At 43.0% G+C, this 25,105-nt stretch overlaps 1 protein-coding gene across 1 annotated transcript in view; it reads right to left on the bottom strand.

Annotated features, from left to right (window-relative positions):
* Positions 1-5,376: 5,376 nt before the first annotated feature.
* LOC120909332 (membrane-spanning 4-domains subfamily A member 4D-like) overlaps positions 5,377-25,105 on the bottom strand; it is an 86,074-nt gene continuing 66,345 nt past the window's right edge. The window contains exons 6-7 of the mRNA XM_040321086.1: positions 15,169-15,288; positions 5,377-5,573 (exon numbers count right to left, since the gene is read on the bottom strand). Coding sequence (XP_040177020.1) covers positions 5,442-5,573; positions 15,169-15,288 — 252 coding nt within the window. The 3' untranslated portion in view covers positions 5,377-5,441. The remainder of the gene's footprint in view (positions 5,574-15,168; positions 15,289-25,105) is intronic.

Here is a 25,105-nt window from a genome sequence, read left to right as displayed (position 1 = left end):
CACTAACACTGCCATGGCCACCAATACGGGGGGATGGGGGTTTAACACTTTCACTACTATGACCATCAATATGGGGGTGTTAAAGTTCACTGCCACATTTACCAATGCGGAAGGGGAGGATGTTACCTATTACAGCCATGACCACAAATACAGGGGGGGGGGGGTTTAACACTTTTAGCGCCATAGCCACCAATACAGGGGGTTAACGCTTTCACTGCCATGTCCACCAATATGGGACGGGGGAGTTAACTTCCACTGCTATAACCACTAAAGTGTGTGTGGGGGGGGGGTGGAGTGGAGAGTTAACTATTATTGCCACTATCAATGCATGGTGGGTTGGTGGGGGTTATTACTGTAGACACTGACACCAATGCTGGGAGCTTTTGTACTCCAACTTGTTCAGTGTGCATTTCATTACACTGCAAATAATGAAGCAGGACCAAGGTTCTTGGGCTTGAAGGTGTGAAAATACGCTGCAATTGTGCGGCCCTCTGGAGGTGTCAGGAGCTGCACTTGAGGCCCTTTATAACTTTCCAGTTGATCACCACTGAAACTAAAGGCTGGCTGCTGTAACTAGTGACTTCCTCCCCCAAAAAGGTCCTATAGAACTACTATCAATAAACCATAAACAAAAAGTCAGCACACTAAAATTATTGCCAGATGAATATATTGTAGTATATAGACAGCAACAATGTAGTACATATATATATTTTTAGAATATTCCCCGAATTAGCTTAGCTATGGTATACAAAAAGTGCTACTTATAGGGCAAACAATAGTCATACAGTATATAGTTCCAATGGGAAAACGTTCAATTGAAAAACGATATTACCGTGAAATGAAGGACTAACCATAGATTGAGAGAAGACAAAAGTTAATGAGAGGTGAAAAAGACAATATTCCCAACGCAAACGTTACTGCACAAACAGCTGTATTTTGAATTGGGTGCTTGAAATGACCACCGGCTGGAACCGAATGCAAGCACGAAAAAGGAAATGTCACCTGCACACCAGGCTTTCCAAAAAATGGGTGCAAAACTTTAATCATATCGGAGCAACGTAGGACCCCTTCTTCAGGCATGTGACTAAATGTAATACAAACAACGCACTATTTAAAGGCCCATTCACCTCCAATCCGGAAACACCCTGTGCCCATGCCCCCTATAGGGGATCGGTACATCAAAGCAGACGCCCGCCATTGCCATGCCATTCCATGATGCCGGCGACGGTCTGCAAAAAGACAGGGAGCTCACTGGGCCTAAGAAAGAAAACAAGTGAAGACCGAATGTGAAAGTGAATCATGGCAACTGCACTTCAAAAATATGAAAAAAATGAAAATACATAAAAGAAAGACAGAATATGCCATAATAGATTATGAGAAGACAGAATAGCTACAAAAAAGTATGCAGATAAAGTGCAGAATAAAGATTAAAATTGTTGATACATTACAACCATAAAAAAACATCACAATCTAAATTATCTGTCTTCAAATAAACACAGATAGGACATAGTGGTGTTGAGACGGTCCCCCCCCCCCCCCCCTCACTGGTTGTGATACTTGTTCAACGACCATGCCCTTTAATTCATGTACTTCACATGCTTCTCAGCGACAAAATGCATTGCTACAGGTTTATTTAAATCGGGGGCTTCATCTTTCAGGGTCCTCTTCAGCGCTACTCTTATTTCACTCCTATGTTTCTGAAATCGTAATTTAAAAGGGCCGACAGTTTTTCCTACATACACCAATGAGTAGGGACATTTTAAAATATAGACACAAAACTCTGTGTTACAATTCATATACCCTTGTATGTGATATTGCCTGCCATTATGTGGGTGAGTGAAATGTTCACCACATATTATTAGAATTGCAAACGTTACAATTATAACATCAGTAACAACCGCTTTTTTGTGAGATTCTGACCTTTGGCTTAGCATATTTGGATCTCGGGTCTGCCTGTACCAATATGTCACGCAAAGACCTACTTCATTTGTGGACTAGTAGTGTCGGATTTTTAATACTGGGGCTCAACATGCCGGCAGCCCTCAAAATGTTAATGTTGCGTGTAGTTGCCTGCCTAATACGGTCTGATTCCTGATTGAAACCATGTATAAACAAAGGCCTATTGGCTGTTTTGTTGGTTTTAAATGGATTTAAAGTGGCTCTGGTAAGCGCCTTGTCAAGTGTCATGGTGGGATACCCTCGCTCCACGAATTTACCGTACATGGCCTTTAGTTGTGAATTTATCTCACTCTCATCAAAGCAGATGAGTATTACCCTTTTGAACTGGGAAATGGGTAAGCTTACTCGGAGATGTTTTGAATGTGCACTCTGGTAATGTAACAACGTGTTCCTGTCAGTTGGTTTTGTAAATAATGATGTATGTAATGTTCCCTGCTTATTAGTAATTCTGACATCCAGATAGGTAATACTATCTTGGGACATTTCTGGGTTAAATATTATGCCAGGGATTATCCTGTTCAAATGCCCCACGAACTCATGAAAAATACAAAGATTGCCATCCCAGATTAAAAAAATGTCATCAATGTATCTTAGCCAACACTTGGCATGTTCAGAAAAGAGACATATGGTAAATATGATTTTCCTCCATGTATCCAACGAACAGATTAGCTACCCATGGCTTGTACTACGGAATTGGGCATACTTTGTTTGCTCTCCGGGATAAACTGTAGACCTTCAATAAGTAGTATCTCAATGCCATCAGGCCGGCTTCATTTGGTATGCTTGTGTACAAGGACAAAATGTCCATAGTGGCCAATTTCCATTTGGCATCAAATGTCAGGAAACTTCCTAATTTCTCCAAAAAGTCACTTGTGTCCCTAACGTACGATGACAATTTTTTTTACCAGGGGCTGAAGATAAAAGTCAATCTACTGGACCAAGGGCTGCATGATCAATCCTGTTCCCAAGACTATCGGCCTTAACTTCAAGGGTTTCGTTCCCTTGTGGACATTTGGTAGCCCATATATGACTGGCAATCTAGGGTGCTCATCCATCAAGAATGCGGCTGTCTCTTTGGAGATCCAGTCATTAGAGAGGCTAATATTAATTAGTGATGACAAGGCATTAATTGTACTTTGTGTAGGATCCCTATCAAGTTGTATATAACTGGCAGTATCTGCCATCATCAGCAGCATGCCATCCCTATACTGTTGAAGAATTTTCAGTTGGTCGTCCACTATCTGATGATGTCTGAGGATAGTCCCTTTGTGGTCTATTAAGTGGAGGGTAAGCACCAGTCAGCCATGGGTACACCCTTCCATCTTGATAATCCTCTATTCACTTGTTTAAACTTCTCCTGTTTGGCCTGCTTTGTCTTGTGAAATACGTCACAATTTCTTTGTCAATCTCCTGGAATATGTTGGTTTGTTTGTCCTTGCCCTGCACTGCCAGTTCCAGGACAGATAGCTCCCAGTTCACCTTGCACCGCAGCATCTTTGACCTCCTCGGTCACTAATATCATGTAATTCAAAGAGTAGAATGTCCCTGCTCATTGGTATATGTAGGAAAAACTGTAGGCCCTTTTATTTGACAATTTCAGAAACATAGGAGTGATATAAGAGTAGCGCTGGAAAGTACCCTGAAAGGTAAAGCCCCTGATCTAAATAAACCTGTAACAATAAATTTTGCCACTGAGAAGCATCAAGTACATGAATTAAGGGGCACAGTCATTGAACAAGTATCACAACCAGTGAAGGGGGGGGGGGACCGTGACTGTCTCCTCCTTCGTTGTGAGGCATACTGGACATATACCTTGGGTACAGTTCAGCCAGGTGGTCTCAACACCACTCTATCCTATCTGTGTTTTCTTGAAGACAGATAGTTTAGATTGTGATGTTATTTATGGTTGTAATATATCAACAATTTTTATTTTTATTCTGCACTTTATCTGCATACTTAGCTATTCTGTCTTCTCTTAATCTATTATGGCAGCTGGCAAAAGCAATTATTTGTCTTTCTTCCTTTTTCTTTCTGTTTTCTGGATTTAATTTTTTTTCCTTTTTTTTCCTCTTTTTTCTTTTCTATTTTTTGCTTTTAATCATTTTTTTTATTTAAATTTATTTTCAATTTCATTCTCATATATATTTATATATATTTATTTTTATCTTATTATTTTTAATTTTTATTTGAGTTTTTCATTTGTTTTTTGGTGACTGATCCTTTTTTATTTTTCCATATTTTATCTTTCATTTATTTATTTTCCTTATTTTCATTTTTTCATATCTTTGAAGTGCAGTCGCCATGATATTCTTTGTTAGTCCCAGTGAGCTCCCAGTCTGCTTGCAGACCGCCGTCGGCGTCATGGCTGCATTGACGTATCTGTCCCCTATGGCGCATGAGCACACTAGCAACTATCACCTAGCAACACTAATAAACGGTCAAGGCGGAAGTATATAGAGGGCACAGAAATGTCAAATGAGGCTGCGATTGCAGATTTGTTTTCTGTGGAGAATACATAGTTACATAGTTAGTCAGGTTGAAAAAAGACACAAGTCCATCCAGTTCAACCACAAAAAATAAAAAAACAAAATAAAAAACACAGTACAATCCTATACACCCAACTCCATACCCACAGTTGATCCAGAGGAAGGCAAAAAACCCCAGCAGAGCATGATCCAATTTGCTACAGCAGGGGAAAAAATTCCTTCCTGATCCCCCGAGAGGCAATCGGTATTACCCTGGATCAACTTTACCTACAAATCTTAGTACTCAGTTATATTCTGTACATTTAGGAAAGTATCCAGGCCTTTCTTAAAGCAATCTACTGAGCTGGCCAGAACCACCTCTGGAGGGAGTCTGTTCCACATTTTCACAGCTACGATTCGTTTTAGATGAAGTATCACACTAGTAGCACACTAATACTAATACGCTCTAGCTTAAGTAGCTATGGTAGTTTGATGGCCATTTTATTTTTTAATGATAAGCAAAAAGGAAAGTTTGTATGGGTTCTGCCACAGGCTTATAGTGTGAATATGACTTCATTGGATGTCAGTGGGCGGGTCTGGGGTCATCTCCTCTTTGCACTGATTGGTGAATAGGTCTTTAAATAGTGTGTTGTTTGTATCACAATTTGTCACATGCCTGAAGAAGGGGTCCTGCGTGGCTCCAAAATGTTGCTTTTGCTTTTTTGATTCTATGTGATTAAAGTTTTTGACCCATTTTTGGAGATCCTGGTGTGCTGGTGACATTTCCTTTTCCAGGTGAAAAATACAATCCCCTTTCTCAAGTCAAGTCCCACCCCCTGGTCAGTCCAACACATTAAGAAACCTTTTAAGCAATATAAATCACTTTTAGAAAAAACAACCCAAGAATTTACTAATATTGCTAAATTACTGATTTGTAATAATTAGGAAGCAATCCGGTAGAAAGCTGATCAATCCATAAAATATATAGATGACAGGTGCTCTTTATTATTGAATTGGTCACACTTTAACTAAATTGACTGAATAAGGTGGTGGTTGTGGTGCTGATGGTTGAACATAAGTGGTGGTTACAGGAACAGGAATGCCACCAGGATTCATGGCATGGACGGCATCATTCTGTAACATGTACACCTTCGGAAGAGAAAAAAAAAACATTAAAATAAAGGATATTATTTTTGAGGAGGAAGACAAAATATGACCAAGGTTTAAGGCTAGACGGTTTGAGGACAAATTTCTGAGCAATGCGAATCATAGGAAAGCTCTAAAGGCCCATACACACGATCAGACTTTTTGACAACAAACTTTAAAATGAGCAGAAAATTAATCGGACAAAAGTTAGCTCTGCAAACAGACAAAAGTCTCATACACACGATCGGACTTCAAACAAACTTTTCCGTGGACTTTTGTTCGAAGGGCATTGGCCGTGAACTTGGTATGCATACACACAACAGGACTTTTTCAGCCAACAAACATGAACGTAGTGATGTAATTGACGTACTACGTGATTTTTCTGCTCTTAAGTGCCACCCTTTGGGCAACTTCAGCTATTGCTGCTTGATCTTTTGCACTTAAGTCCGATGGATTTCTGTACACATGATCGGACTTTGCGCCATCGGACTTTTGTTGCTGAAAAGTTTGTCTGTTTGTCTGTTTGCAGAGCGAACAGTTGTCCATTTTTATGAAAAAAATTGTCATTTTGAAGTTGTCAAAAAGTCTGATCGTGTGTATGGGCCGAAACTTTTCGGCAACAACTTAAGTGCAAAAGATCAAGCAGCAATAGCTGAAGTTGCCCAAAGGGTGGCACTAAATACCAGAAAAAACACATAAAGTAGTACGTCAATTACGTTCATGTTTGTTGGCTGAAAAAGTCCTGCCGTGTGTATGTGTAACGGTCAGGGGTTAACGCCGATATTCCATTCCGAACCCAAGACAGCCTATCGACACTCCACAATCCGGCAGACGAACATGGCCCATACAGATTCCCCAGAAACGAGACACAGCTCTGTTCTCTGGTTCAACAGGAATAGACACTTTAAAGCGGGGGTTCACCCGTACATAACACTTTTTCCCCTTAGATTCCTGCTCGTTTTGTCTAGGGGAATCGGCTAGTTGTTTTAAAATATGAGCTGTACTTACCGTTTACGAGATGCATCTTCTCCGCCGCTTCCGGGTATGGGCTGCGGGACTGGGCGTTCCTATTTTGATTGACAGTCTTCCGAGAGGCTTCCGACGGTCGCATCCATTGCATCACGATTTTCCGAAAGAAGCCGAATGTCAGTGCGCAGGCGCAGTATAGAGCCGCACCGACGTTCGGCTTCTTTCGGCTACTAGTGACGCGATGGATGCGACCGTCGGAAGCCTCTCGGAAGACTGTCAATCAAGAAGGAACGCCCGCTCCCGAAGACCCATACCCGGAAGCGACGGAGAAGATGCATCTCGAAAACGGTAAGTACAGCTCATATTTTAAAACAACTAGCCGATTCCCCTTGACAAAACGAGCATCCATCTAGCATCCATCTAAGGGGAAAAATTGTTTTATGGGTGAATTCCCGCTTTAATGGTAAACTCAGGCTCTTATATACACCAAAAAGAATACTTGCAGTAATCAAATGGACAATGACACACTCCACCCACAACATCATACAATGGGTACTAACGAGCCTCCAATACACATTTCTTTAGTAGACACAAGTCAGACATCTGACCTTTTAGACTGGGCTAACTCACAATATACATCTATCATCAATATAACTTTCACACAATACATTGTCAATTAGCATCACACAATGAAAAGGTCTTTAGAAGCCAAACTAAGGTTAGTTTACATGACAGTAGCAGACTTAATTACCCCCTTAACAGTCTGTGTTCCCACATGAATGAATCACTCTATTGACCGGTTGGGTTTAGAATCAACAACCTGTAATATTTCAAGATATCCTGCAATACATTGCGAATTATCATTACTGTCCCATCTCATGTAATCCGAGATATCATTTCTCAGTCATCCTATGCCCCTAGTGGACATAGGATGACCCTAGACACAAGAGTCATTGGTGAAGCTGAAACAGGAGTACCCCACACCCTGCAAGAGCCTCTGGGTCCCACGGGCCCTCCTGTTACAGTATGCATACCAATTTCACAGCCAACGCCCTTCGAACAAAAATCCACGGAAAAGTTTGTTTGATGTCTGATCGTGTGTATGAGGCTTTAGACATGAACATAATCCACAATAAAGAATAATAAACAAGATGAACTTTCTCTATTCATTATATTACTAGGTTTGTAGAACAATTCTCTAGAAAGATCCTATCTCAGCACTGGCCTTGTTTCTAGGAAGATCCGGTAATATCGAAACTTGTTTGAGGTAGTGGATTTTTTGGTGCTGAAAACTTAGTTGGATGTTGTGGCGCTCCAATCTTCGGATCCAGTTATTACATACTGTATATAAACTTGTGACACCTTTCCCTTACCATCTATTACATATATATCGCCACACTCAATGAGGGATCAATAAGTATTTTGTAAAAATCACCACTTATGCTGCCAAACTAAGGGCACTGATAAACTTGGGGTCTGTTCAACTTGTAAACACTTGCAAATGGATTGATTTATCAAATGGAAAAACTATGACTGCTAGAGATTTTTCTAACTGCGCCAAAGAGGGAGTTATTTATTTTCTCCTTCATGGTTGTGGTGGCTTTTATGGTGGTAAGACAAAATTTCCATTTAAGGTGCGAATTTCAGACCACATGCCATATGTTCGGAAAATCTCCAATCACCTCTGCTTTATACAATCACAATGATAACTAGTGTTGCTCACGAATATTCGCATTGCGAATATTCGGCTCGAATATAGCATATTCGAGAAATCGCGCTATATTTCGAATTTCGCGGTGAATATTCGCAATTCCGAATATTCGCATTTTTTCAATTTGATTTTTAAAACAGATCACATCCTATCGACGTCTAAAAGCATTGCTGGTATGATTAGAGACCCTGGGCAGAGTAGCTAAGCTGAGGCGATCCTTTTATGTTGCCAAATTGAAAAAAAAAATATTGCGATTTTTCGCTATTGCGAATGCGAAAATAATTGCGAATTTTCGATAACTGTGGTAGGAGAACTCTGATTGTCTCTGATGCAAAAGGGGGGGGCTTTGTGTATGTGTATGTTATGAATATTTGTATGTTTGATATTATTATTTTTTGTAAGAAGGAAAAAATTGCGCATACCTTAAAAAAGGGGAGAATACAGCAGCAACTCAAAAATGTTATACAACATAAATTAATACAAGACAGAAAATGGAGTCGCTCTACAAGAATAAAAAATATGTCTAGTGACAAGACATGTGGGCAAATTATAAAATAAGCAAGCGCAAATAACTTGTGAAATACACAGTGAAACAAATATATAAAGAAATATAGTCCCAATAATAGAAAAATAATCTTTCATAAAAATGTCTTTGATATGTGAAGTGAAAAAAAGTCCAAAGCATGCAGCATGAACGTGTTCAATCTTTAAGGTGTTTGATTGACAAACGGCTGTGACAGATGGATAGAGTAAAGAATCACCACCAATGCAAAACACTTTTTATTTTCTATTGTAAAATATCAAGAATATTCTGAGCCAATCAGAGTGCTCCTTCTGCATTTGCCGAATATTCGCAATTATTTTGTATTGTAAAATATCAAGAATATTCTGAGCCAATCAGAGTGCTCCTTCTGCATTTGCCGAATATTCGCAATTATTTTGTATTGTAAAATATCAAGAATATTCTGAGCCAATCAGAGTGCTCCTTCTGCATTTGCCGAATATTCGCAATTATTTTGTATTGTAAAATATCAAGAATATTCTGAGCCAATCAGAGTGCTCCTTCTGCATTTGCCGAATATTCGCAATTATTTTGTATTGTAAAATATCAAGAATATTCTGAGCCAATCAGAGTGCTCCTTCTGCATTTGCCGAATATTCGCAATTATTTTGTATTGTAAAATATCACGAATATTCTGAGCCAATCAGAGTGCTCCTACAGCATTTGTCGAAATTGCGCAATAAATATCGCATTCGCATGTTGCGATATTTCGATAAAATATCACGAATATTCTGAGCCAATCAGAGCGCTCCTCCAGCATTTCTCGAAATTGCGCAATAAATATCGCATTCGCATGTTGCGATATTTCGATAAAATATCACGAATATTCTGAGCCAATCAGAGTGCTCCTACCGCAGTTATCAAAAAATCGCAATTATTTTCGCATTCGCAATAGCGAAAAATCGCAATAATTTCATTTCGATAAAATATCACGAATATTCGAATTTAGCGAATATATCTCGAATATTCGAATATATATTCGAGATATATCGCGAAATCGAATATGGCATATTCTGCTCAACACTAATGATAACGGCATCCCCCTTTTTCTGGATTCTAGATGGGATCCATAGGAGCAAAAGAGGGCATGAATTTGGAGAGCAGGTGGATCTATAAATTAGGGGCCCATATTTTTCTAGGCCTAAATAATTTTAATAATTGTGTCTGTTTCCTGGATTCTGAGATTTTACCCTGAAATTTTGGAATTAGGGGGGAGAATTTTATTAATTTATTTTTTAAGTGAAAAAGTGGAAGTAGAAATGAAACACAGGGTTTCAAATATGTATTTTTAGTAAATTCTATATTGTATTTTGTTTAATTATATGATGATGCAGTATTTACTGTGCCCATAAAACGCAGCCACTATGCCCATCAAACACAGCCACTGTACCCCTAAATTGTCGCCACTGTGCCATCAAACGCTGCTACTGTACCCATCAATTGCCGCCACTGTACCCATCAAAACGCTGCCACTGTGCCCATCAAACGCTGCCACTGTGCCCATCAATTGCTGCCACTCTGCCCATCAATTGCTGCCAGTGTGCCCATCAATTGCTGCCAGTGTGCCCATCAATTGCCGCTACTGTGCCCATCAATTGCCGCTACTGTGCCCATCAAATGCTGCCAGTGTGCATCCCCCGCCCACCCAGCACTTACCGTCTCTCGGTGGGGCAGTGGGTCACGGCGGCGGTGTCCTCGATGTCCTCTCCCGTCCTCTCTTCCCGTCCTCTGCTATGATTGGACGCCTGATAAGCAGCCAATCACAGCGCCTGTCGTTTCAGCCAATCAGGTGACGGATAACAGACCTGAGCACCTGACTGGCGGAGAGGCAGTTCAGTGTTAGGAAAGTGAATATTCATTTGCTTTCCTAACACACAGTGAGTGACCTGCGAGCGCCCAGCATGGCATGGCTGTTCACATTTTTTGATGCCTATTAGAGCCTATGGCTCTAATCAAGTGCTTCAAAAAAATGCCCCGCCGCTGTAATTCAGGTGCCCAAAAAGGGGCCGGGCGCCTGAATAGGGGGTGGCAGCGGCAACCATAGATAGATGCAATGCATGAATTAATCCATTGGTGATAGACAGGTGGCAGGAGAGAGGGGGCGGTGCCCATGCGCCCATTATGGATGCACTGCCACTGATGGCATACGTTTGCTGAATATTTTTGATCTTGCACATATTTGTGGTGGATTACTTGATGAAGAATGCACATGCACAAGTTTATGCACATAATCCATGTTCTTTGGACTATGCAAGGGATCTATTTATGAGACTTTTTGGTTGAATAAGGAAGGAATTCGCATTGGTGAATGTTGAATATCATTTTTTGTATACCGATTATATTAGGTTTTTCTGTTTCTCACAAGTCAACAGTCTTTTAAGATTCTAAGGCCTGGTTCACACCTATGTGTTATTTGGTGCCTTTTGCAGAAATGCACTGCAGACACTATCACATCTATGCTTATTTCAGCCACTGCATTTTCGGAAACGGCCATGGATTTGTTTTAAATGCAAAACTGTGTTTTTTTTTGCTTTTTTGGTTCCATAGACTTCAATAGAGAAGCTGCAGAAAAGCATGTTGTGAAATGCAACCACGACACTACCTGCTTAGAGTTTGCATGTTCTCCCTGTGTCTGCATAGGTTTCCTCTGGGTTCTCTGGTTTCTTCCCACCCCCAAAGACATGCTGGTAGGTAAATTGGCTACTGTCTAAATTGGCCCTAGTATATAACTCAGCTTCTGAACAATATACCAACAGTATAGCACCACATCCCTTATCTTACTGAATTTGATATCACAGTTTTGACGGTTGGCAAACTCATTCTAAAAACTAGGGTTGTCCCGATACCACTTTTTTAGGACTGAGTACAAGTACCGATACTTTTTTTCAAGTACTCGCCGATACCGAATACCGATACCTTTTTTTAAATGTGTCCCCAAATGCAGCCATGTCCCCCCACAAATGCAGCCATGTCCCCCCACAAATGCAGCCATGTCCCCCCACAGATGCAGCCATGTCCCCCCATATGCATCCATGTCCCCCCATATGCAGCCATGTCCCCCCATATCCAGCCATGTCCCCCCCATATCCAGCCATGTCCCCCCATATCCAGCCATGTCCCCCCATATGCAGCCATGTCCCCCCCATATCCAGCCATGTCCCCCCCATATCCAGCCATGTCCCCCCAGCTGCAGCCATGTCCCCCCCCCATATACAGCCATGTCCCCCCATATGCAGCCATGTCCCCCCATATGCAGCCATGTCCCCCCCATATCCAGCCATGTCCCCCCCATATCCAGCCATGTCCCCCCAGCTGCAGCCATGTCCCCCCCATATCCAGCCATGTCCCCCCAGCTGCAGCCATGTCCCCCCCCCATATACAGCCATGTCCCCCCATATGCAGCCATGTCCCCCCATATGCAGCCATGTCCCCCCCATATGCAGCCATGTCCCCCCCATATCCAGCCATGCCCCCCCATATCCAGCCATGTCCCCCCCATATCCAGCCATGTCCCCCCCATATCCAGCCATGTCCCCCCCATATCCAGCCATGTCCCCCCCATATCCAGCCATGTCCCCCCCATATGCAGCCAATCCATGTACCCCCCATATGCAGCCAATCAATGTCCCCCCATATGCAGCCATGTCCCCACAGATGCAGCCATGTCCCTCCATATGCAGCCATGTCCCCCCCATATCCAGCCATGTCCCCCCATATGCAGCCAATCCATGTCCCCCCCCCATATGCAGCCAATCCATGTCCCCCCCATATGCAGCCAATCCATGTCCCCCCCATATGCAGCCATGTCCCCCCATATGCAGCCAATCCATGTCCCCCCCATATATGCAGCCATGTCCCCCTTACCTGCATGCTGCTGCGCCGCCGCCTCTTGGTTAATATGGGCGGGGAACATTACAGCTTTCATTTGAATAGCTGTAGTGATTTGCGCCGCACCGCGTATAGACACTCCCCCTTGCTCGGGATTGGACAGTTCACCCGAGCAAGGGGGAGTGTCTATACGCGGCGCGGCACGAATCACTACAGCTATTTAAATGAAAGCTGTAATGTTCCCCGCCCGTATTAACCAAGCGGGGATGCGGCGTAGCGTCGGCGGCGGAGGGGGGGGGGGCGAGTATCGGATCTGGCATCGGGGGCATTTGCGGGAGTACAAGTACTCCCGCAAATACTCGGAATCGGTCCCGATACCGATACTAATATCGGTATCGGGACAACCCTACTAAAAACATTGGAAGAGACCAAGGTGGAGTCTTGTTTAATAGTGTGTATTTCTAAAGTATATTTAAAGCAAAATAATCATTAATTCTTAAATAGAGTAAAGCCTCGTACACACGATCCAACTTTATGGCCATAATTGACTGACGGACGTGTTGTGTCGGATAATCCAACCTTGTGTATGCTCCATCAGACAATTATTGGCTGAATTAACAACAACAAAAGTCGGCTGTTTATGCTCACCAATTGTTGGGCAACTAATCTGTTACGTCGGTTTATCCGATCGTGTTTGTACGCAAGTCAGTCCAACTAAAATCTCATGTACAAACACGCATGCTTAGAACCAATGTTAAACATCAGTCAACAATAGGAGAAGTTGCCCAAAGGGTGGTGGTAAAGAGCTGAAAAACAACGTGGTTTGGTTGTTGGCTGAAAATGTTGTGCCGTGTGTATGCAGAACAAGTTCACAACCAACTCCCTTCGGACCAAAATCCACGAAAAAGTTGGTTGGAAGTCCTGGTGACATGGAGATCGGGACAATTAATGAGATTGAATCTCCCTAACGAGGACAGCAATAAAAATCTGAACCTCTCAACACTCTATCCAGATCTAAAAAAAAAAGCTTAGCCTCTGGTTACTATACTTACACTTTATGGGTGGAGCTATTAAAAAAACTTGATAGAGTAGACAAGGCTAAAAACCCTACTTTTTTGCTTATTTTCTGCTCTGCTGGGGAGATTCCACTTCACTTGCTATCCTGGAGATGCCATAGGAAGTAGGAGAAAATCTCTATAGTCTGATGCCCCGTACACACGACCGGGATTCCCGACGGTAAGAAGTCCGCTGGGAATCCCGAGAACCTTCTGGGTAACTTTCCCTGTGTACACACCAGAGGTTTTCCCATTGGGAAAACTGCGGTGAGAGCTTTGGCCAGGAATCCCAGCTGTGTGTTTTCCACCTGTATGGAAACTGCCAAGAAAAAAAAACGCCGGGAATCGCGGCAGGAAAATAGATGTTCTCTTTTTTCCCGCCACAATTCGCGGCAGTTTTCCTGCAGGGAAAACTGCAGTTTAGTATACACACGGCCGTTTTTCCTGGCGAAAAACTGTCATGGCAGATTTCCTGCTGGGAAAACCGATCGTGTGTACGAGGCATAAGGCTGGATTCACACCATTGCATGTTTAGTGCTTTTTGCATTTTGCAGATTTGCACTACATAGGAAACCATGTTAAATGGACTGCAATGCAAATCTGCAAAAAACACTAATAGGTAGATTCACACACAATGGTGTAAACTTGCGGCGGCGTAGCTTAGTGTGTTTAGGCTACGCCGCCGTAAGTTAGCTAGGCAAGTACATGATTCACAATGTACTTGCCTGCTATGTTACGGCGGCGTAGCCTAAAGCGGGCGGGCGTAAGGGAGCCGAATTCAAATGTGTGTTAGGGGGGGCGTGTTGTATGCTAATTGTGCTTGAACTTACGTTTTTTACGTTTTTTTTCTAACTGCTCATGCGCCGGGCGCCTACATTTGCCAGTTTGCATTGCGGCTAAGTACGCCGCACGGGCCTATCTTGATTTTGACGTGGACGTAAACGACGTAAATCCCGATTCACGGACGACTTACGCAAACGACGTAAAAAAAATTGAATTTCAACGCAGGAACGGCGGCCATACTTGACATTACTATTCCACTAGGGCCTAGCTCTAATTTTACGTGGCCTATCTCTTACGTAAACGGCGTAAAAGTACTGCGTCGGCCGGGCGTACGTTCGTGAATCGGCGTATCTCCTCATTTACATATTCTACGCAATGGAAGCGCCACCTAGCGGCCATCCAAAATATTGCAATCTAAGATAGGACGGCGCAAGCTGGCCATACACAGATAGAAAATGGTTTGAAAAAGCGTTTAATAAGCCTGATTGTTCGACTCTAGAAATGTTAGTGGGTGCATTTCAATTTTCGAAATGCAAAGATCATGTTGCAATTTTGTTGCGTAATCAAACGATTTTCTAAACGTTAGTATGGAAAGGATCTCAAAACAAAGGGAGTTTCCAAAGCTGGTGAACGTTAGACCTTGTTAGTGCCTTCACACTTTTTTTTACAGTAATTCTGTACGTCTCTTACCTGGATGACACTTTGTACTTTTGAGAGAGACCGGCATTCAAAAACAGAGGTGGAAACGGTGACACAGAAGAGCAGCACATTTATCACAAGTAGTAGTAAAATAACAGCATAGGCACCTTTCTATATAAAAAAAAAAGAAACCTGTTAATAAATCAGTATTTTTTTATTATAGGAAATGTTTCAGTTTGTAGATTATTTATCTATTGTACAGGACGTCATGGTTGTGTCTTGGCTGGCAGGTATCTTTCTCCATTATTTGGGTAGTGGTCACTCTAACCTTTTTGCTACTACAGCTGTTTTTGCTTTTTTTTGTTTGCATGCCAAAAAAAATATTTTAGGCCCTGAAGATTACATTGTGCATAAAAAACCCAAAACATTATATTGTTTCTAAAAGCAGACACCCTAGGGAGAAAAATATTGGTAGTTCCAATTTTTGTCACACAATATCAGTTCGACTGTTAAGGAAAGTAAATTTTAAGGTACAAAAACACAATAATGAACAACAATGAAATGCCAACAAACTTCAGTACCTTACCTTTTCCACAAACACAAACCAAAGGTAGAGTGGGCTGCTCTAAGTGTAGTATTATTTATGAAATAAAAAGATAAATGGTAAAAATGCACTCACATGTAGTAAATAAAAAATCTTCCAGGAATTGACATTATGTCATGGATCCCATTGGATAGTTAATCCTGGATGGTCATAGGTGGATAAGTATGCCAAGAAACACTTCTTCCTGGTTTTCATCCTATGAGAGACTATAGTGTTTCTTGCAGAGGTGTAACTACAACCGTCAGGGCCCAGGTGCAAGAAACCATGAAAGGCCCCCCTGACACCATCCCGGGACCCTTCCCACTGATCCAGGGCCCTTTTCTTCTGTTGCAGGGCCCTTTATTATGGTCCCGCAGAAGGACCCTTTCATGTGTTCTGCAGTGGTACCCCTTCCTGCATATTTTTTTTTACTATGTATTCAGTCAGCCATGGTAGGAGAACAAATCTTAATTAGGGGGGGTCATTTAAAATGGGTGTGGTTCTACAAGTGGTGAAAGAAACAACAAGAAGGAGCAGGCGCCACTGGTTAAACTGTACAGCTTTTATATTTATATTTAGAGATAGGAATAAAAGTACTCACATAGATTTGTGAAGTTTCAGGCATGTAGTTTGTTGTCCTGCGATTTCGTCAGGGCCCAACCGATAGATGTGAGTGTCCTTGGGTCTCTGTCACAGCGCTGGTATTTGGCTGTGTTGCTGGTGTAGTCTAGCTGGGTCCATGCGCTTGGTTGTGAGGATGTGGGCGCACAGATGTGCCAGAGAAGCCGCCGGAGCGCACGTTGAAGCGCACGCTTGTGGACGCTATGGTTGCGGGGGGAATGATGACGTCATCGACCGGAGACAGCAATGTGCGACGCGTTTCCGTGCATGTGCTGTGGTTCGATGGGGGGACGTACACACAGCGCGCACCTTTGTCAAGCTGTAAAAAGCAGCTTGACAAAGGTGCGCGCTGTGTGTACGTCCCCCCATCGAACCACAGCACATGCACGGAAACGCGTCGCACATTGCTGTCTCCGGTCGATGACGTCATCATTCCCCTGCAACCATAGCGTCCACAAGCGTGCGCTTCAACGTGCGCTCCGGCGGCTTCTCTGGCACATCTGTGCGCCCACATCCTCACAACCAAGCGCATGGACCCAGCTAGACTACACCAGCAACACAGCCAAATACCAGCGCTGTGACAGAGACCCAAGGACACTCACATCTATCGGTTGGGCCCTGACGAAATCGCAGGACAACAAACTACATGCCTGAAACTTCACAAATCTATGTGAGTACTTTTATTCCTATCTCTAAATATAAATATAAAAGCTGTACAGTTTAACCAGTGGCGCCTGCTCCTTCTTGTTGTTTCTTTCACCATATGTACCTGAGTGTCGCTTCAGCTCCCTCTGCATGGCTGCCCGGTTTTACAAACTGTAAACTCATGTTATAAGCTCACCTAGCTTACAGGACTTTGCACCAAGGACTCTTTTTCTTTACATGTTTTACCACATGCGCTTTATTGTACATAATTGTCTACACCCTAGTGGTTCTACAAGAACTACCTAATGCCATATCCCTTTACACATCTCAACACTTGAAGCTCTGAAGGAGAGGGGACACCCCTCGAAAACGTGTCAGTTTTTTGGACTCTTCCTTCCACAACCGTCACTGGCCAGCGGACAATGCTAGACGAGCATCTGGTGGATTTTACATTTAACCTTTGTGAGTATCTTTCATACACTTTTTTAAGATTTAATAATTGTCGTAAAGGTAATGCGCAAGGCTGTTGCGCCCTCTGTCTTTTCTTTTTAGAGTTATATTTGGGTATTCCCTGATCTGTTGAGAGTGGCAGCACAGCCACTCCGTACCCCTCAGCATGCCTCTCAAGCCCCTGCAAATCTCTGTACCTCCCTGTACCCTTAGCACAACCTTGAATCCAACCAGCACACTTCTGTACCCCTTTGCACCACCTACACACACCTCTGCACCAAGATCTTCTGTACCCCCCCCCAAGCAGACCTCTGCACCCCCCACACACCTCTGCACCTCCTAGAATCCTCCTACAGTATGACTCCATACACCCAGCAAACATTTGTGACCCCCAGCACACCTCGGAACCCCCCTCCCCTCACACACACACCTCTGCACCTCCCAGCATCCCTTGTATTTCCCAGCACACCTCAACACCCCCCAGCGCATATATGTACTTTGCCACACATATTTGCACCAATCACACCTCTATACCCCCCTCCCACACACACACACACCTTTGCTTTCACAATCCAATCTCATTACCCCACCTTTCCCCTTCCTCCAGAGTCTGGTCTCCTTGCCTCCTCATTCTCCCTTCAATCTCCAAGATCTGCTTTCACTGGCTCTTCTCTCGCCTTCCCATCCTCCAAGATCCAATCTGACTGGCTTTTCTCAACAAACCACCCTACAACCCCTTCCCCATCCAACACACACCCCTCTCATTCACTACCCCCTCCTCATCCACCACCCTATGACCCTCCACCCAATTAACCACTCCCCCACTCACAGCTATTAAAACAATGACTATACTGTGTGTGTGTGTGTGTGTGTATATATATATATTTTTTTTTTTTTTTTTTTTTTTTACGTTAACTTCATGAAGATTAACAAAATGAACAAAGTCATGCTGGGGGTGGTGGAGGGAAGTTTGAAAGAAAGTTCCTGAAATTGCACATATTATATGTGTGGCAGGGTAGTGTGGTTTGGAAGGTTTGGATGAGCGGGAATCCCAGAGACCAGTGGTATGAAGTATGTCACTCGAGGGAAGCAATTCTACTATCGTTTAGCCAGGGGACCCAGTGTCTCATAAATATGTGGAGTTGAAGTTGGGCTATGACAAATGAGTGCTCCATTAGGAAATGGTCATTGAAGGTGTGGTGGGTTTGTAGATTTCCATCTCCTTGATATAGCCAGTCAGGCTGCTATGAGGGCATGTGTCGTACATTTTTGCAAGGGTTGAGGCATGTCAGTTATTCCTACTCCAAGTAGGGCTAGGCATGAAAAAATAAGAAAAGGGATGTAGGTGACAGAGCCATTGAACTTATTAGTGTAGCCACGAGCTGGATAATATTGTCTGCATTATCAGGAGACGCATTGCAGCACCTGCAGTCCAGTCTGAGCATTAGGAGGTAACAATGTCATCACGTCCTGAAAGCAGAGTGGAGTGTAGCGCCCTCTAGCTAGTGTGCTAGGTGAATTGAATAGGTTTAGTTGTTAGTGTAGGAAAATTGGCTTGGCTGAGAGCCAGGCCTAGGTTGTGAATCTGGGTCAGGGATAAGTGACTTAGGGGCTGGATGACTCATCCTGACAGTTCTTCTGGTGCCCCCCCCCCATTCTCTGGTAGGGGGCAGACTCACCTCATAAATAGACATGAGCAAATCCAGCAGGGGCAGTCATAGATGTTAATGTGCGATAAAGTGACTGTGCTGTGCTTGCAATATTTCATTAAAGGTTTGCATATGGTGCTAGTTTAATGTTTACAGTATTTATGAAGGAAGTATTTAAGGAATCGTTACCATACATTTACTGTTGGGTTGTTTACATATACAGTATATACCGGTATATATATATATATATAATATATATATTTTTTTATTGCTAATTTGCACATCATAGCATTTGTCCTCAGCACATTTCCTTCATACTATCCATTACTGATTCCACCCCAAAGGCAGTTTCATTGGGGGCAGCAGTTTAACCACTTAAGCCCCGGACCATTTTGGTGGTTAAAGACCTGGCCACTTTTTGCGATTCGGCACTGCGTCGCTTTAACTGACAATTGCGCGGCCGTGCGAAGTGGCTCCCAAACAAAATTGGCGTCCTTTTTTTTCCCACAAATAGAGCTTTCTTTTGGTGGTATTTGATCACCTCTGCGATTTTTTTTTTGCACTATAAACAAAAAAAGAGCAACAATTTAAAAAAAAAATCAATATTTTTGCTATAATAAATATCCCTCAAAAATATAAAAAAAAAAAAAGTTTTTTTCCACCGTTTAGTTCGATACATATTCTTCTACATATTTTCGGTAAAAATGTTTGCAATAAGCATTTATTAATTGGTTTGAGCAAAAGTTGTTGGCCCAGATTCACAGAGTGTGGGCGCACATTACGCCGCCGTAGCGCAAACTTAGCGTGGAGAGGCAAGCATTGCATTCAGCAAGCTATTGCTCCCAATGCTGCATCAGCGTGGCGTAGGTTTCGAGGGCGCAGGCCGGCGTAGGTGGAAGTGGGCGTGACCCATGTAAATGATGGGCCGAGCGCCAGACAGATACGTATCCCAAACTGTGCATGCGCCGCGATGTGGACGCATCCCCCTGCGCCTGCTTACAACCGGAACAACTACCTAAACAACGCCGGATCACTGCGTACGGCGTGAACGTAACCTACGCCCAGCCAGACACACGTCCAACGTAAAATACGCCCGCTTGTGTTCCCTGGTGCAGACCTTTGCATGTCTGCTGTTGGGTTGCACCTCCTTTATGGGGAATAACTTTACGCCGGATGTACAACTTACGCGCACCTCGCGAAGCCTGCGTCGGGCGCACGCAGGTTCATGAATTGCCGTATTTCCCTCATTTGCATGTTTGAATGACCAGCGTAAGCAAGCTACGTCGGCGGGGTGTAGCCTGTTTTTAGGCGCACATCACTGATGACCATTCATGATCACAGGGAACGGTCATCAGTGACAGTGTCACTAGGCAGAATAGGGGAATGTCTTGTTTACAAAAGCACTCCCCTGTTCTGCTCTTGCCGACCGCAATCGTGGGACCCGCGGCCGCACTCGAGAGGCACGTGCGCCCGCTGGGCGGCAGATTTAAATGGACGTACCTGTACACCAATCTGCCTGCCCGTGCCATTCTGCCGATGTACATCGTTGTGCGGCGATCGGCAAGTGGTTAACAACACCATCCTATCACGTTGTCCATAGCGCGGAACAAACCACCCCTTTTTTTGCCTGACTAAGAGAACCTGTCTCACCAGGACTTTTCTGAGCTCCGGATTGATGGATGCATCGATGGATGTGATTTAAAAAGCACCTTGTGACCTGTATTTTTATATAGGTCTATGTGCCAAGTGATCGGACATTCCAATTGGTGGTGGACCACTCTAGTTTGTGGTGGAGCACGGATTGCAATTCTTTATTCTCAAAAGGATATTTACAACATTCTGTTTCACAATATCTTTGCGACAAGATAGGACCCCACAATTCCAATCGCCTTCTGCGATCCACTGGCCAAAACCTGGTCAAGGTACCCAAAGCCAGATACAAATCCAAAGGAGAAAGAAGGTTTGCATTTCAGGGTCCAAGACTATGGAATGCTTTACCAACCAGCATTCGGTTGGAGGAAAACCACCTGGCCTTCAGAAGACAGATTAAAACTCTGCTCTTTTGATGTCAAGAGACAGGAACCATCAAGCGCCCAGAAGCGATTCAGTTCGCATGTGCCGCGCTATATACGTTTTTCATTCATTCACAGTATAAATTCAAGCGTTCATTTTGATTCCAGTTAAATGACTGGTGCAGTTTTTCTGTTTGGGGTGGAGCACTGCTATATACTGTACGTTTAAAAGCTTGTTTGAAGCCCGTTGTCGGCTGACATCCCAGAGCCGGTGTCCAGGCTCTGCAAAAGTCAGGTCCTCCCACAGGCCTGGACCTGCTCCACCAAGAATTTTTTATTTTTTTTAAACATACCTGTGCCTCTGCCACTTCCTGATCCGCGGTCCGTCTTCTTTCTTCTCCTCCTCGGCTGCCTCCTGGGGAATGGGGGAGCGCCGCGGTGTCTTCTGGGACCTTGTTTGTGTCCCAAGAGTCATCACCCATTCACATCGCGCGTAGGGTTGCCTCATCATCCCTTTAATCCAGGACACACATTAATTACACAGGTTCTATGGCTGATTAAGGTGGTAATTTAACTCACTTGGTGCCTACATTAAATTAGCTTCAGATCCTGTGTAATTCATATGTGTCCCGGATTAAAGGGATGATGTGGCAACCCTAATAAATGAACAGATGAATAAATGGCTGGTTTCGGGGGGGGGGGGGGGGCTGGCTGAGGCAACCACTGTGTATTAAGAAAAAACAGCAGATAAAATATGGTTTTGCTTTATTTTAAATGAGCCATGCTTGCCATCTCTGACTGGCATTGTTGCTGCCCCCTGTTCATGTGTTCCCAAAGTGGCACCCCCACTGTGAAAGTGCAGAGATAAAATTGGAGTATGAACTGTATGTGAATTAAAGCAAGTGCTCACTCCATAAAGCAGGGATGCCTAACCTTTTGAAGCGACATTGTAACCGGTCGCGGGCCACAATATGCGGAGCGGGTGTATGACAGGTCCATGTGCACTCTGCATATGTAGAGAGGACACACACACAGCCCACTCTACCCTACAGGCCCTCCGATCCACCCAGATGGAAGGGGACGGATCCCCTTCTGATTTTTTTTTTTTAGCAGTTCGCATTCAAGGTGAATGGAGGGTCCGACTGGGTCAGACCAATTGCGTGAAACGGGCTTAAGGCTGCTTTCACACTGCCCTACTGCTGGCTTCATTCAGAACACTTGATGCCGGTCGGTTCCGCCAACCCAGAGCAGGAGGTCGCGGGCCACATCTGAGGGCTCTGCGGGCCACATGTGGGTTGGTTGGGCACCCCTGCCATAAAGGAATGTGCAAAAAGATGTGGGACTTTAATTGTACCTCTTAGGCCTCTTTCACACTGGGGCAAAGGGCGGCGTCGGCGGTAAAGCGATACTATTTTTAGCAGAGGTTTTCAGCCATTAGAGGGACGCTTTTAACTCCTGCTAGCGGACGGAAAAGGGTTAAACGCCCCCCCCCCCTGTATTGGCGCTTTTCCGGCAGTATAGCTGTGGTGCCCCATTGATTTCAATGGCCAGGAGTGGCGGAGGAGTGGTATACACACCGCTCCTTCACCGCACCAAAGACGCTGCTATCAGGACTATTTTTTACGCACCGCTCGGGGCTTTCACACTGGAGAGACAGCAGCGGCTGTTTCAGGCCAATTTTCAGGCGCTATTTTTTAGCGTTATAGCGCCTGCAAACCACCCCAGTTTGAAAGGGGTCTAAGAAGATTATTAACATACCATACAGACAACTGATAAAAATATATTAATTGCTGAAAACTTTTAAGAAAAAATTGGCCAGTTTTCCATCTTTGCCTTGGGTACCAAATGACCTTGTCCCAGCACTGTGACACTCGTTCGCAATCAACCACAGCTGCCAGAGCAGCCTATTCTCTCTCCTTTGTCACAGCTACTCCTGCCCTAGCCCCACCATCATGCACGGAGGAGTCAGCTGAATCAGGGACAGTCCCTCGAAATCAGGGACAGTTGGGAGCTGTGGATTTGTGCCATTAGCGGGAACCAATCTGGTGTTCCCAAAGCATTTTTTGACCGTCCTGTAAAAAGGGGTCAAACAGCTCTTGTGAGTGGCCATCTTCCTACTGAGCACTCGTGGTGGAAGATCTAGAAGTTTTATCTCAGAGCACTCCGTTTTGGTGTTGGGATTTATTCACTTATGGAATTTGGGCCAGATTCACAGCGGAGATACGACGGAGTATCTCAGATACTCCGTCGTATCTCTCAGAGTATCTATGCGACTGATTCATAGAACCAGTTACGCATAGATATCCCTAAGATCCGACAGGTGTAATTGTTTTACACTGTCGGATCTTAGGATGCAGTACCGCGGCCGCCGCTGGGGGGAGTTTGCGTCGTAAACCAGCGTTGGGTATGCAAATTAGGAGTTACGGCGATCCACAACGGTTTTTCGAGTTCGCTACGTCGCTGCTAGTCTAGTTTCCCGTCGCAAATTTAGTCGTCGTTTTGGGTGCCCTAACTTTACACAGCACACGTATGTGCTGTATAAAGTATGGCCGTCGTTCCTGCGTCGAAATTTAAAAATTCACGTCGTTTGCGTCCGGGAATACGGAAGTACGCTACGCACGTCGCTGTTCAAAAAAATGACGTCACTTCGCGCGAGGCACGACGGGAATTTTCGAAACGGAGCATGCGCAGTAGGTCCGGCGCGGGAGCGCGCCTAATTTAAATGGCACACGCCCATTTAAATTACGCGGGCTTATGCCGGAGGCCGCCAGCATAGGTTTTCATTGCAAGTGCTTTGTGAATCAGGCACTTACGATACGCTACGCCGCCGCTAGCCTACGTGAATCTGGCCCTTTATGCTTGCTTATTTTTTCATTAATGTGCACATTTAAGTTTGATGCAGTGTTTTTCTTTGTGCCAGTTTTCCACATGAACATGTAAAGCGCCTTTGGAGACATTTTGTTAACTCGAAGGTCTGTTGTTGGGGTTCCAATCAAATTTGGGATTATTATTGTTGTGTATTATTTTGTATAGCCATATGTTTTTTGTATTGTTTTCTTATTAGACATGTGCATTTCGTTTCATTACGAATTCGAATTCGGACGAATTTTTCATTATTCGTAAATTCGTATGCATCCGAATTTTCCGAATTACAAAATTAAAGAATTTAAACAAATTTGAAAAAACGCAAACGAAATTCTAATTCGAATCGAATTTGAAAACAAATTTGAATTGAATTTGAATACAAATTCGAATTGAATTTAAAAAAATAGAAATCGATTTTCTAAAAACTACAATAAAATAGAATATAAAACAATAAAGCAATATAATCAAAAAGAATAGAATAGAAGTTAATATAATGTAATAAAATAGAACATGACAGTCTTCCGAAATTCGAATAGTATAAATTTGAATTCTAGAATAGATTGGAAAATAATTAATAATTAATATTTATGGAAACTAAAATATAAAAGAATATAAAAACAATAGAATAGAATTAATTATAATATATATTATATTTTATTCTATTCTCTTGTTTTTCTTTTCTATTCCATTCTAATCTTTTCTATTCGGATTTGAATTCATTTTATATGAAATCTAATTTCTTATTGAATGAAATTGAATTTTTTATTAGATTAGAAAAAATCTACTGCATTCGAAAAAATTCTACCGCATTTGAAAAAAAAATCTACTAAATTAGAAAAAACTACCACATTCGATTTTTTTTTACATATAACCATTTTCCAAAATTCGAATTTCATATAGAATGAAATTGAATTGGAATAGAAAAGATTAGAATAGAATAGCAAATAATAGAAGAGTTAATAAACTAGAAAAACAATAGAATAGAATAAAAAAATATATAATATTTTATTCGCTTTTGTTCTATTGTTTTTCTAGTCTATTCTTTTATATTATTTTCTATTCTATTAAAATCTTTTCTATTCTAATTCGAATTTCAGGAAATGGTTATATATAGTTTTGTTTAAATGTGGTAGCATTATTTTGAATTTGATCATTTTTTTCGA

Source organism: Rana temporaria, chromosome 8, assembly GCF_905171775.1.
Source record: "Rana temporaria chromosome 8, aRanTem1.1, whole genome shotgun sequence".
Taxonomy (NCBI): domain Eukaryota; kingdom Metazoa; phylum Chordata; class Amphibia; order Anura; family Ranidae; genus Rana; species Rana temporaria.
The sequence above is the reverse complement of the archived record's forward strand: the minus strand, read 5'-3'. Positions and strand labels throughout refer to the sequence as shown.